The sequence below is a fragment of the Tenrec ecaudatus genome, chromosome 6 (genome assembly GCF_050624435.1).
Source record: "Tenrec ecaudatus isolate mTenEca1 chromosome 6, mTenEca1.hap1, whole genome shotgun sequence".
Taxonomy (NCBI): domain Eukaryota; kingdom Metazoa; phylum Chordata; class Mammalia; order Afrosoricida; family Tenrecidae; genus Tenrec; species Tenrec ecaudatus.
In genome coordinates, this window is record NC_134535.1 from 109242795 (window position 1) to 109256646 (window position 13852).

General features: G+C 39.7%; 1 protein-coding gene across 11 annotated transcripts in view; it reads left to right on the top strand.

The window, feature by feature from the left end:
* The window catches only part of C2CD5 (C2 calcium dependent domain containing 5), a 99740-nt gene extending 91680 nt beyond the window's left edge, over positions 1 to 8060 (top strand). For 2 of the 11 annotated variants that reach the window (XM_075552002.1, XM_075552004.1), the window contains 4 exons: positions 464 to 565; positions 1862 to 2052; positions 3546 to 3692; positions 6773 to 8059. In XM_075552002.1, the coding sequence (XP_075408117.1) occupies positions 464 to 565; positions 1862 to 2052; positions 3546 to 3692; positions 6773 to 6901 (569 nt within the window). In that variant the 3' untranslated portion in view covers positions 6902 to 8059. Of the gene's footprint in view, positions 1 to 463; positions 566 to 1861; positions 2053 to 3545; positions 3693 to 6772 lie in introns of all 11 variants that reach the window. The other 9 variants (XM_075551997.1, XM_075551999.1, XM_075552005.1 and 6 more) reach the window with 7 other exon arrangements.
* The last annotated feature ends 5792 nt before the right edge of the window (positions 8061 to 13852 follow it).

A 13852-nucleotide genomic window follows, 5' to 3' on the forward strand; every position in this document is an offset into this window, starting at 1 on the left:
TTTTTTATTTCAGAGTATATGAGGGAAGATAATTATTTACAAAATTTGAATCATAAATTATAGTCCTAAGATAGGAACAACTAAACTATTAAAAAGTGAATTAATGGTAAAGTTATTTTTAAAGCACAGCATGTGGTGTTTTGAATATTTACATTAGATCCCAGTTGTGCTCTCCCTGATGATCACAGACACACACACACACACACACACACACACACACACACACACACACACGGCCATCTATGACATCACAAAAGCTCAGCCAGCGAACTGAGAACTTGGTTTTGGACAAATCAGTGTCTAAAGCTTGACTCTGTGCCAACTTTCTTGTCTGACTTGAAAAAGGACCATTCTTCTAAGTTACAGTTAAATTACGTCATCGGAAGGAGTGTTAATGACGAGCAAGAGACGTCATCCATATTTTTTCTTTGTTTTTTCTTTTGTTTTCTGTCTGTGTTTTCAGCAACGTCAGTTGATTACAGTTCCTTTGCAGACAGATGCAGCAGCTGGATAGAGCTCATTAAACTGAAAGCTCAGACCATAAGGCGCGGATCAATTAAGACAAGTAGGCGGATGTTTCTACCACATTATGATGATGATCTGAGAAGCATATCTCTGATTTCCCAGTGGTGAAGGCTAGACCTGGCTACCAGTAATAACATTGCCAATCAGTCATATATTGGAGTGTGAAAGCTGCAGACGCTTAATGGTTATTTAGCAAAAGACTTTAAAGGGCTTGTAGATTTACTGATTTTAACTATATCATTGTGTTTTGGAATTTTACTGTTGGTGAACATTTCCTTAAAAGTACACAATAGATGTTTGACCCTTGTAGATGGAAGGACAACCACAGCTCGCCCATGGTGCTGTTTCATATATGACATATGCCAGATTGCTAAGGGTGGTATTTAGAGGGCTAAACGAATGAGACATTTCTAGAGAGAGGAGGGAGGTACCTTCTCTGACTTCTAGAATCAGACGTGTTCATTATTTACTTTTACTCCATGGGTTTTGATAGACTTTGAAGAAAACGTACTGGAGCAAAATAGTTTTCAGTACATTAAAAGGAGAGGGTATGTTTTATAGGAAAGAACACAGGATATGGAACCAGCCAGATTCAGATTTGAGTCTCAGAAATGCCATTTTGATAGTTGACCTTGGGCGAGTTATTTAACTTCTTTGAACCTCCGTCTCCTCGTGTAAAAAGGGGTTCATGTACCTAGGCTGCTGGTTATTGTAGAACAATATAGGCATGTACATAAATATATAAACTTTGTAATTCCTTAGCAAATAGCTTATAGTAGTTATTTAATAAATGGTGAATCTTCTTATTTTATAAATATTTCTCAAACAAGGCCATTTGTTAAGTTTGTAGAACTATGAGTTCCTTTAATTGAAAAGGTTTGGAGGAAGAAATCTGTTACAACTGTAGTTAACATAAGGTTTATCTACAAGTTGACAATGATGTTGTCTGAAAAAGGTGGAAAAACTGCACTGGGCAATAAGACAACTTTCACACTCGTAATAATTTGTTCTTTCAGCAGATAATTTTTAATGCTCTGCCGCTTTTTCTTTTTCTTCACTTTGTAACCAATCATTGTGTGTGTAGCTACACTGCATCAACATTTTCTTTTGCAGGAATGCCATTTTCTTCCAAAAGAATTCCATTCCAGCATTTCCTCTGTTTTCTTTCTTTCTTTCTCTTTTTAAGTTGCATGCAGTGCATGATGATTTCTTTTCTGTCATGACATGGCTTAGCCTCACAGACAGCTGAATGTGGTCACGACTTGTTTGGAACCCTGGGGAATAAGCAAGTTATCAGCCTTTGACTTGACACGTTCTCTTCTCTTCCCCCTTTTAGCTGTGACGGTGGAAAAGGCAAGCCCAATGGGGGAAGGAAATTTCCGGAATCGATCAGGTCCATCTTGTGCCAATTCTACAGTGGGGGTCGTTAAGATGACGCCGCTTTCTTTCATTCCTGGAGCAAAAATAACTAAATACCTTGGAATAATTAACATGTTCTTTATTCGAGAAACCACTTCTCTTCGTGAGGTATGTTTTTAGAATTTTATGAGATGTTTGTCTATATGAGTTTTCTCTGACTTAAAGATATCAGTAACAAAAACCTGAAACAGTTTCAAATAGCTTTTTTTTCCTTACCAGAAATAGCATGGTGGGTGGTGTGCTGCTGAGTCAATCTGACTTAGAGGGCAGAGTAGAACTGACTGACTGTGGGGTTTGCTTGGCTGGAATCTTTATGGGAGCAAATCACACAGAGCTGCTGGTGGGTCCACACTGCCAGCCTTTCAGTTCTCAGCTCAGTGCACCAACAGGGATCCCAGAATACATGTTTGTAATGATCTACCCGGATCGATTCTAGGATAGACTTACCAAATTTTATATTTCAAGTTAGCATAGCAAGTATCATCACAACTTGTGTAAGGCTGAAATCCACTTATTGCTTGAAATTCCAAATCCTTAACATATGGTAAATAAAACAAATGCATACAAGTTTGCTTAGAGATTTAAGAGCCCTGTGAAACAGCTTAGTGTTTTCAGTAGTTAGTTGCCTCAGTTCTACTTCCAGTAAAAAGTTTTAGGGATCACAGTTAGGTATTATTATTATTAGGTACCAAGTTCTTTCTGACCCATCTCGACCCTAAGCTAAACAGAATGAAACACTGCCCAGTCCTGCGCCATCCTCAGAATTATTCATAACAAAACCAAACAAAGTTTCAAATAGCTCTTTTATAGGTCTAGTAGACCTCTAAATTTTGTCTGCTAACTTTTTTAGGTCATCTTACTTTGTTTCTTTCTTATGAAAATGATAGAGACTGTCCCTTTTCCTCCTACACACTTTTCAACAGTACATAGGAATATTGTTCCTTCAAATTCTCATCTTACTCGCTAACTAACAAACAAAAAACCCTCCAAACAAACTACCCTCGGATTGGTTTTGATTTTGACTCATAGCAACTCTTTTAAGGACAGTCGAGCTACCCGTGAGCATTTCTACGACTGTCTGCCATTCTTTATGGGTCCAGAGAGAGAGATTCATCCTTCTGCTTAGATCGAAGCGCGAGTTCAAGCTACTGACCCAGTGCATAACTCCCCATGCTCCCAGGGCTCCTTCACCGTGCACTGGGGAGCCTCACACTTTGTTTTTAAGAATAATATTTATAATATTGCACATGACATGGTCAGAGTTATGAATCAGAGTCAGCCGATCATTTCTTTCACAAGATAGGAATGTGGATTCAAGAAAATTGCATCCATCTTTTCTCGTAGTTTCTGAACTAGAGCTGGTGAGCAAGTTACTATGTGAATAGGGACATGTAAAAATAACTGCAGTTGTGAAACCTACCAAGTTCTTCAGGTTGTATCCTAACAATATTTTCTTTTTAGACATGAGTTAGCTGTGCTTTTGTTTCTCCATTGTTTCACCAGTTTATAATTTCGTGGATAATTTAGGGTGCTCTGATGTGTCTTGCTTGATGTCGATATATGCACATAGTGTCATTTTCTTGTGAATTGTCATTACTTAGGAAGGAGGTGTCAGTGGCTTTCTCCATGCCTTTATTGCTGAAGTGTTTGCAATGGTGAGAGCTCATGTCGCTGCGTTAGGAGGGAATGCTGTTGTCTCCTACATAATGAAGCAGTGTGTCTTCATGGAGAATCCAAATAAAAACCAGGTGAGATACGTTTAAAATCTCTGAAGGTAATTTCATCTGGGCTCCTCCCCTACCCAGAAAAAAAAGGAGACTTGCTCTGTGAGGCTCTTGGGCTCTTAGACTTTACATGTTCTAAACCTGCTTAATAAATATATTAGTAACCACGGCCATGCATAACTCAAATGCTGTTTTCACATCCCAGGTGGCTGTTGATATTCTTAACCTCTTGAACATTCCTGAGTTGCTCTTCCCCCCTCTTTTCGCTGGTGTCTGGGAAGCCGCGGTAGCCGGCAGGAGCTGATGAGGCTGCACTCCAGGCCCTGGGGCAGAGCGTGCACCGCAATGCTCCTCAGTTGTAGCTGCACGCTGGTGAAGCGCGCACGATGATGGGGCTCACAGGCTGTTTAATTTTGATAAGTGATAGCATTCTTTACAGGGAGGGGGTACTGTTTGCTTACATTTAGAATACATTTTTTATCTGTTTTAAGCTAAGATAATTATAGCTCACTTACAATTATTAAAGCTTTCCTTTAAAATTCCATAACTATATTAATGCTTGAGATGTCCCCAGAGCAGAGGTTTCTAATCGTCTTCATTGCATGCTCCGAAAGTGATGTTAGTGCTGTTAAATGGATGTGACCTGGGGGCTGGCCTGAGAGAGGTGATCAGTAACTTGGTACACCTTGGCAAATCTGGAACATCAAAAGCTCAGGCGTAGCCTAATTAGCAATCATTTGTGTATGAATTAGAATGGATGGACATGTGTACCAGCATGACTTCAAAAAGCTGGTAGGAAATGGACTTGAAAGATAATGGATTTTTTTACACCAACTTTTTGATGCCGCAATGTATGTGTGTGTGTGTGTCTGTTGTGCACTTGGTCCCCAAATTTATTGCTAGGGAATTAGAACCAAAGACTAATCATTTAAATTTCTAGTTTCCCATTTCTTTCATTATAAGTCACCTTATAATGATAGAGATTCTGCCATTAGCTATAGAAGTAATTTGAAAAGCTATTACAGAGATTCAAAGTACAGTTTTTAACTGTACTTTGAAATAATTTGATTTAATGAAGTTGCTACAGTGTTTTCAGTTTTCCCTGACTCACTCTCCGTGGTGTATTTTTGTTGTTTGGGAGTTGGATGAAAATAGTGATGCCATAGATGGGAAGATTACTGACAAGTTTTGATACTTAGCTTAGATAAAACACTCAAATATAGTTGAAACTTCTATGGACTGATCTCTTGCTGAGAAGATGACCCTCTTCCTATTGTTATCATTCTTAAGCAGGCTTTCATATTTTTGAAATATGTTTGTAAATATAGCATGCCTTGAAAATACCTACTGAGTGAAAATACCTTACCGAGTGAGATTGAGATTAACCCAATCTCCCTGCTATTCAGTCCATTTTGCCTCATAGCAAACCTATGGGCCAGTGTTCAATTGCCCCGGTAGGTTTGGGAAGGTCTGAATCTGCACGAGCGTAGAAAATGTCATCTTCTCCCATGGATCAGTTGGTGGGGTCAAAGGACTGAGTGTGCAGTGAGCAATCCAATTTGTTACCCAGCCCCCCCCCATTGTTGCAGAAGGTAATTGCTTGTGGCCTCATTTACGTGAAGTAGCAGATCTATAGCATGAACTAGGCTAATAGTGAGGGTGCAGGGGAGGAGGTGGGGGGCACTTGTGCTCTGGGAGCATGGAACTTCGGGGGATGGCGGCGGGATGACTTAGACAAGGGCTAATGAGAATGGCTGCACAGCTCCCTGGGTGGGTTTGCATTGTCACTGAACTGTTTGTGTAGAAAATGTTGAGGTGCTATTTATTTTGTCTTATGCTTTTAATACACAAAAAAGTAGAAAAAAATGTTTTTCATGTGATTTTGACATGATTCCAAATTCAAAAAGATTTGAAAGTGTACAAACTTGAAAAGTCTCTACCTGCCCCGTGTCCTAGTCACTTAAGGAAAGTTGCTAGGTATTTCTTTTTCAATGAGATGCGACACCGCAGAGAGGTTCTGGGTGCGCTTGAGCAGCCATCTTGGCGGATTTGCTGCTTCCTCCCTTTTACTTGAGTGGCGGCATCATGGTGCACACGGTTCCACCGCTGCTCTCGCTCTTCTAGGAGGTCATTTCACTAGGGCATAAAGAGCACTCTGTTTTCTTGTGGTAAACAAATAACACCGTATATGTATGGTGTGAAGGAACGACGTTTTTTTTTTTTTTACATCATATTGAAGAACATTTAGCTATGTTTCTGGTAAACGCTACATGACAGAACACAGTGCAGGAGCCGCTTAGACATAAGTGATTGGCACAGTTGTGTATGATGAATTCCTAGAAATAGAGAATTGCTAGATCAAAACATAAATACCTTTGTAGATATTGATAAAGCTCATTTCTACGGAAATTATTTTGGACATTTTTTATAATTTATATACATCTATTCATGGTTTTACATTGTATGTACAATTTTATAACTTCCTCTTGTTAATTCACGATGGCATGAGATCTGTGTTGATACAGCCTTATGTTATTTCTGTATAGTATCTCAGGCATGAGTACTCCACAAATTTTGTTCATTCTCATTGAGCATATAGATGACTTTGCTGTTGCAAATATTCAGGATGAAAAGTTTTATACTCATCTTTTTGCATAAGTGCTCAAGATATTCCCCTCTAGTACAAATAATAAGAACGGATTGATGGTTCATTGTGGGATATATACTTTTCAGCCTTACTAGGTATTGCAGGATCTCTCTCTGCAATGACTACTCTGGTGCCCTGTATTGGTGCCAAAACTTGGTAACATCTTTCTCTGCCACCTCCCTCCCACCTTTTGGCCAATATGTTTGAAATGGTCTCTTGTTGTCATCTTAATTTACTTATCTCTGACTTCTAGTGGGCTTGACCATTTTCTCATGTGTTCATGGTTTGGTTTTTTAATTTCCATTTTGTCCATTACCTTCTTATCCTTCATTTGCTATTTTTTTCTTACTGATCGTTAATCCTATGCCTTGTCGGCTGTACAACATTGCTCGTCGCCTCAGAGCAGAATGAGCTTATCTTTGAGTTGTTGGTCAAATGTGTCCTGTCATTCTTCTAGGCGCAGTGTCTTATCAATGTAAGTGGCGACGCAGTGGTTTTTGTCCGTGAATCTGAATCAGAAGTACCAACTCAGCAAACAACGGCCAACTGCCAACCTGCGTGTCCTGGAGGGGAAATCACAACCTGAAGGAAACTAGGCAGGACGCGGTCAGCGAGAGCGAAAGCATCTGTTTCCGTGGTTTGGCTATAACTGTCTTCTGAGATTTAAAAAACTTGAACTACATTTGAGGTACTTAAGAAAGACTTGATGCATCATGAGAAAATTTGATTTGTTTGGAATCTCTTAGAGGCGAGACAGGAGATGTTCTCATCTTTTCTTTTGGTTGCCTGGGATAGAGAGACCAGCCCTATGAAATCTTGATCCTTCCATAAAATAAACTCAGAGCATTTGGCTTCCCAAAGATGAAAGCTGTTTATAATACATGTTGATTTTAATGCAATCATAATTTAGATGGTGAAAAAGAAAGATTATAAGGAAGGTAGACTAGCTCCCCTATTGTAATTTTGAAAAGTTAAGCAAAAGATTCACAATTTGTGAGTAAATAATCTAATTTGAGGAATGTGTGGAGAAAACTTTTAAGAATACTACATAGATTTCTTAATTTTGGGGGTTGAGATTCGTACCAACTGAAAATGCTTTAGTCATCTTTTGAAAAGAATCTAAAATCTTAAACATTTATGCATAATATGTCCTTACTACTATAAAGGAAAAATAATTGATCAGAGCTAGCATCTTTTTATTGTGAGCTTTAATAATACATCATAGAAGGAAGAGGCGGGGGGATAAAAAATTGCTATATAATTTCTCTACTGGTCAAATTTCAGTTAATATTTAATTTTTCTAGAAAGTTCCTTGCTTCAATTGGGAGGAAAAGATCAATGAATTTTGATGAAATAGTTAAAATCCCGTTGATCTAGTGGTAAAATAAAGTCATCTTCTAGTAAAACTCAATTGCACTCCCACCAAATAAACAGAATACTAGTAATAGCTTTGAAATTTTTAAATAGTGGTTTAGCTGTATTTGACATAGAATTTGGAAATGTAACTTGAATGTAAATATGCTGCAAAAGGTTGAATGTATACCTAGAAATACTTTTTCTGTCAATGCCAAATACCTATTGTAAATGAACCTTAACAATCACATTCCTCCTTTGAACAATAAAATTTCTTTATAAAACTCCTAATTTTGCTCTTCCACGATAACAAACTGCCCAAAGGATTAGGAATAATTTCCTTGTTATATCACAGGTGTCAATATTTTTCTGTATTTTGTTTATAATTTTATTTTTTAAATAAAAGGTTTATAAAAACTATAATACGTCTAACTCTCCTTTTTGCCTTCTGGACGTAGTACTGTCAGCTGTTTGTATAACTGTCCATCCTAATCCCTCCATAAATACAGTTAACAAACATTTGTTGAGCACCTATTATATGCAAGGCTCTGGTCTTAATGTTAGAATATATATGAGGTGGCTTCAAAATTTTTGTGGAAAAATTTCATTATATATTAATTATATTCCTCCATGAACATTTTTAAGCCTTCATATAAATATAATTTTGGTGCTTTCGTTCTCTTTGGGTAGGTGGACATGCAGCCAACAACTTTTTCTTGAGTACCTACTGGATTGTAGGTAACTGCTACAGGCCACACAAAAACCGCACAAACTCCGGCTTCGTAGAAGCTCAGGTATCTGTCTCATGAGTAAAATTTTCAAATGTGATGTGCAGTATTGCCCTAAAACCTACTGTGATCCAGTCGATTCGAACCCCGAGCAAACCTATGAGGATTTCTGAGGCTATAAACCTTCACAGGAGCAAGTCAGTTGCTTGGTCGTTTCTCCCTCGGATCAGCTGGTGGGTTTGACCCTGCTGACTTTTTGATTAGCGGTGAGTACACTGCTCCCCTGACAGCACCAAATAGCTAAGAATTATTAAAAGGCTTAATCAGTGCACTTGAATTGTAGTGTTGGGGAATATTGAAAATGCACGGGCTGCTAAATTCTCACAAAAAGTTAATAAATTTGAAGGCTATGTTGGACTGTTAGATTCGGGGAAGGAAGGCGAGCTTACCCTGGGCGCAGGGAAGTGGCAAAAGAAGTTTATTTACTAGCTCGAGCTAGGGCTTCCTCCCTCTGCTGCCCGACACAGGGAGGACCTAGCATCCAAAAGGGAATCAGCCCCAAGCGCTTCATTTTCTGGATTTTCATAGGGCCCAGGGCAAGGGGCGGGACAAGGGGCAGTCCAGGGTTGCTGTTCTTTAAACTTTATTGGAGAAAACCTGGCACCAGCATTGTCCAACGGTGATTGGTGAGTTGGTTCGCGCGTGCTTTCCTGATTGGTCGGTCACTGGTGGGCTGTCACTCGAACTCTATTGGCTAAGGCGTCATCAGGCGATGTGTCCCATTGGTTAGGTCGGATCAGGCGATGTCAGTGAATGTCTCATTGGCTAGGTGGATCAGGTGATATGTTGCATCAGTGACCAGGAACTTGAAACCGAAACTGGAACGGAGGCCTACCTCAAACCCCGGCTTTCATCCAGCCTGTTTAACGTTTACTCTGCTGATTCTAGCAGTTCCACACCCATGCCCCACAGACAGAAGAAACACATAGGAACACACTACGGGTCACTGCACGTCAGAATCAGTTCTGTGGCAGTGGCTTTGTGTGCGTGCTTGTGTGCTTGTTCTCATGGACACATGGTCTCTCCTGGGGGAGGGTGCCTTCACAGTACTTTGAGAGTTGGCTCCAAGCTCTGACCCTTTCCCCCTAAAATAGATGTTTCATTGAAACCCTTGTCGACTCCAGGACCATTTAGTGTAATATGAATGAAGGGAGGATAAAGAACGAGGCTCGAGAAAATGTTAGGAAAAACGGAATAAAAAGCCATCCTGAAAAAGGCGGGAAAAACGGAACTCCTCTCCCCCCCACCCACGTTGCTCATAGAAAGTGACTTGACAGCACCTGACAGGTATTAAAGCTAAGGAAATTAACCTGAGTCGTCGAGGTTGGGCTCAGAATCTAATCACGTGAGTCCATTAAAGTTACAAACTGGCCTCAGAGCAGTTGCCGTGCCGTTCATCGCCGAAAGCCGGAGCCCACAAGCCAAGGAATATAGGTGGTCTCTGAAAAGTGGAAATGCCCATCAGCTGATAGCAAAAATCCGGGGATCTTAAGTCAACAAAAACGAACCAAATCTTACCATCAGCTGATGAGCAAGAACACGGATCCTCCCCTACAGCCTCCAGAGCCTTGCTCGGGACTGATTCAGTCTGGGGAGACTTCTGACCTCAGAGCAGTAAGATAGTCAAGCTGTAAGGCACACGTTTATGTCAGCCACATGAAGATGAACAGAGTATCTTTAAAAATGGAACTATGGATCTGTAAAGTCACAAAACGAAACAAAAACCCCCAACACCAAACACAGCTTTTGAGTGGGTGCTGATTGAGAGTGACCCTGCGGAACTGGTGGTGGAGTGGTTACAAGCGGGGCTACGATCTGCACGGCGGCAGTTTGAAACCACCAGCTGCTTTGTAGGAGACCGCCTGGGCTTTCTACTCCCGGGAACCGGAGACTGACTCTCAGAGTCAGCATGGACTCCAGGGCAGTGAGTTTGGTTTGGACAGAACAAGGGTATCCGAGACAGTAATTCTTCACCATCGTGCTTTCAAACTGCCGGCCTTGAGGTTGACAGCCCAGCGTGTAACCAGTGTCACCAGGTTCCTAAGTTCCCATAGCAATGCATCATTCGTGGTAACATTGAATATGAAATCCTTCAGAAACTCGGTGTAGAAGCCCTATTTTCCCAATTAATTTTCATGTACCCAACAACCTCGTCAGCAGAAAGTCCAGACCTCCCGGGGTTCGATGTAGTCCACCTGGAGGTCAGGGTCAGTTTACGCACACAGGTGTGAAGACTGGAGATGTCATTGGCGCAGTGTTGTACTTGCTCTTGCCTGCCACAAGGTGTTGCTGTTGGCTGCGGGTTTCCCGCGGTGATGCTGCGGTTCTGGTCCTTCAGGCATGCCCACTGCATCCAAGGAAGGTGCCAACTTTCCGTGCCTAGGTCTCAACGCTCTCAGTTCTCATTGACGCCTTCCTCCAGGAGACAGTTGCGATTCCCAGGGACTGCATGTCGTGCCCGTTTCTGTGTGTCATTTCATGGTGGGTCACTTCATGGTAGCCAGTCCTCAGGGAGCTCACCTTTACTCTCCAAAGGGATACTCTCGGGAGTGTCCAAGGCAGGCTCACCCTTCTAATTTTGAGCTTGGTGATATAAAGATGTTTTTCTGATACCAACAAATGGTCTTGCTGGGACTTCTCAATAAATGTAATCTTTGGGGCCATACTTCCATTTAAAAGCATAAGTAGGTGGTGGGTGGAACAAGTGTATCTCGTGAATTTAATTTCCATTTTCTACTAATCTAAGCCACTGCCATCGGAGTCAATTCTGTTTTCAAAACAAAACGCACTGCTATTGAGTTCATTCAGATTTACAGTGACTAGCACGCCCTATGGTTTTCTTCAGTGAAAATGTCCAAATCTTTTGCCCAGTTTGGTTTTTTCAAAGTTTTATTTTCAATTGACCTTGAGTGTCTTGTAAAATTAGTATCTTCCCCTTAGTATCTTAGTATCTTCCCCTTAGTATCTTATTTATTGAGTGTTGCTGAAACAGAAATACCGCAAGTGGAAGGTGGTATTTAACAAAATAGTACTAAAAACAGAAGCATCTGTAAAATGGATAAAAGGGAGATCAAGTGCTAAGTTGTTGCATTTTAACCTAATTACATCTGGAGAAAGAAGGAAATGTTCTGAAACTGTGGTGATGATTGCACAATTCCTATTAATGTGATTGAATGATTACATTGTATGATCTGTGAAACTCACCGCCATCGAGACAATGCTGACTCATGGTGACCTCCTGTTGGTTTCTGACACTAACTCTTTACACAAATGGAAAGCCCGGTCTTTTTCCTAGGGAGCTGTTGGTGATTTTGGACTGCTGACCAGTGTGTAACCACCACACCACCAGGGTTCCTGAGCCAATCAACTATTAGAAGAAAAAAAGACTATGAAAAATAAACAGTTTATGATGCGTATCAGAGTCTATTCATGTATTTGTAGAAAAAGTGCACCGTTGTATGCATTCATGGAAGAAGTAAAGTTTAAAGAGAGAAAAGTGATGGAACAAACAGTGGCAGCAAGATTGTTCCACAACAGGAATTTCATCTCTTGCTTTTAAAATACTGGTGGTGGTCTTTTATGTCTTACTCTTTATTTTTATCTTTACATCATTATTGTTGTTCTATTTTTTTCTGCCCTCTGGGTTTTAAAATGTTTGTTCTATATTGTTTCTGTTGGGTTTCCCAGTTTATGAAGGACAGAAGGAGTGCATGCATAGAGACAATAACTGATGGAATCGTTTATCGGGAACGAGGTGGGGGGCAGTGAAAGGAATTGGGGAGCAATCAACGAATGTAGGAGGGGGGAAGGAGCATTGGAACTGATGGTGATGATGCATATACAACTCTTTTTAAAATGCGATTTAACTATGAAAGTATATGATATATGAATAGTACATCAAGAAAACTGCTAACAAAATCAAAAACAAAAACAACCTGTAGTTACCATGGGTGAAGGAGGAAGGGTTTTTGCTTAGGAGCATTGAATTTATTTTAATGGTGGTGAAACAATTTGGAGAGGGATATCAATAATGTTTGTACAACATGAAGAGTATAATGAATGGCACTGAATTGCACATTTAGTTGTTGAATTGGAGAATGTTTGGTTGTGCATATTTTTGTCACAGTTTTAAAAATTACACTAATCACAATGAGTACAAAGAAGCAGTAAATGTTCCAAAATTGTAAAGATTGTATAACTCATCTTGATAAGCTTGAACGTTGAATTGTATGATATGTGAAAGACCTTCTTTAACGACAACAAAAGTCTCAGTCTTTGAAACCCACAGGGACAAGTCTCCCCTGCCCTGTACAGTTGCTCTGAGTTAGAATTGACTACATGGCAGTGAGTTTGTTGTTTGTTTGTTAATCATGTAGATTGCATCTTGCCTCATTAATACAATTGCCACCAATCTTAGGTCGTAGAGATTTAGATTTATAACACATAGAATGATTACATAAAATTACAAAATGGAGATAATTATGTAATATTGAGATTCCTAGTCTAGCCAAGTTGACATGCATTTGGGGAGAATGCGATTTAATCAGGGATGGAATTTAAATACTTAACAGCCAGTTGATGCTGTGGTGGTTACACATTGGGCTGCAGTCCTCAAAGTGGGCAGTTTGAAACTACCAGGCGTTCTGAGGGAGAAAGACAGCGTTTGCCATTCTGGTAAGCAGTTACAGCCTCAGAAATTCAAAGAGGCAGTTCTATCCTGGTCTCCAGAGTCATTAAGTGTCAGCATCGATTTGGCCTCGTGACCGTTTTAAGCATAAAAACCCCAGTATACCTACAGATTGTTTATTATGTCATACAGTTAATTCTTAAATAAGAACAATAAAAGCGACACAAAACTAGATCTTGAGTTTTAAAGTATTAATGGAAAATATTAATACCTGACAAAAACCAATAAAAATGTTATTTGCATATTGTTTCTTGATTGGCTTCCTCATTTGCAATAGTCTTTGCTTTTATCTGAGCATCATGGACTATGTAATTTATCCCTAACCATTTTTCACTATAGAAGTCCATTCGTTTAGAGGTAGGCTAATTAAATAATAGTTATTGTTTTGGATATATTATAAACAGGCATCTTCTTTGCTCTTAACATTATTTTCAGCTTGGAAAAACCCCTTTCCATTTTTGGCGAACTTACAGCCATTGTTCTAACAGTCTTTTTAGCTCTTTGAATACTTTCAGGAATTGCACAATTCACTCAGAGTATCTCGTGGGAATTTAGGGTATAACACAAAGCTGAAACGAATGACAGTGTTTGTCACTTTACCTCCTTATATGTTATGCTTATTTACTGATGTAACAAATTCAAGGGAATAAAAATGTAGTATTTAATCAAAAGTATAATGAGATTTAGGAAATAAATAAATACTACAAGT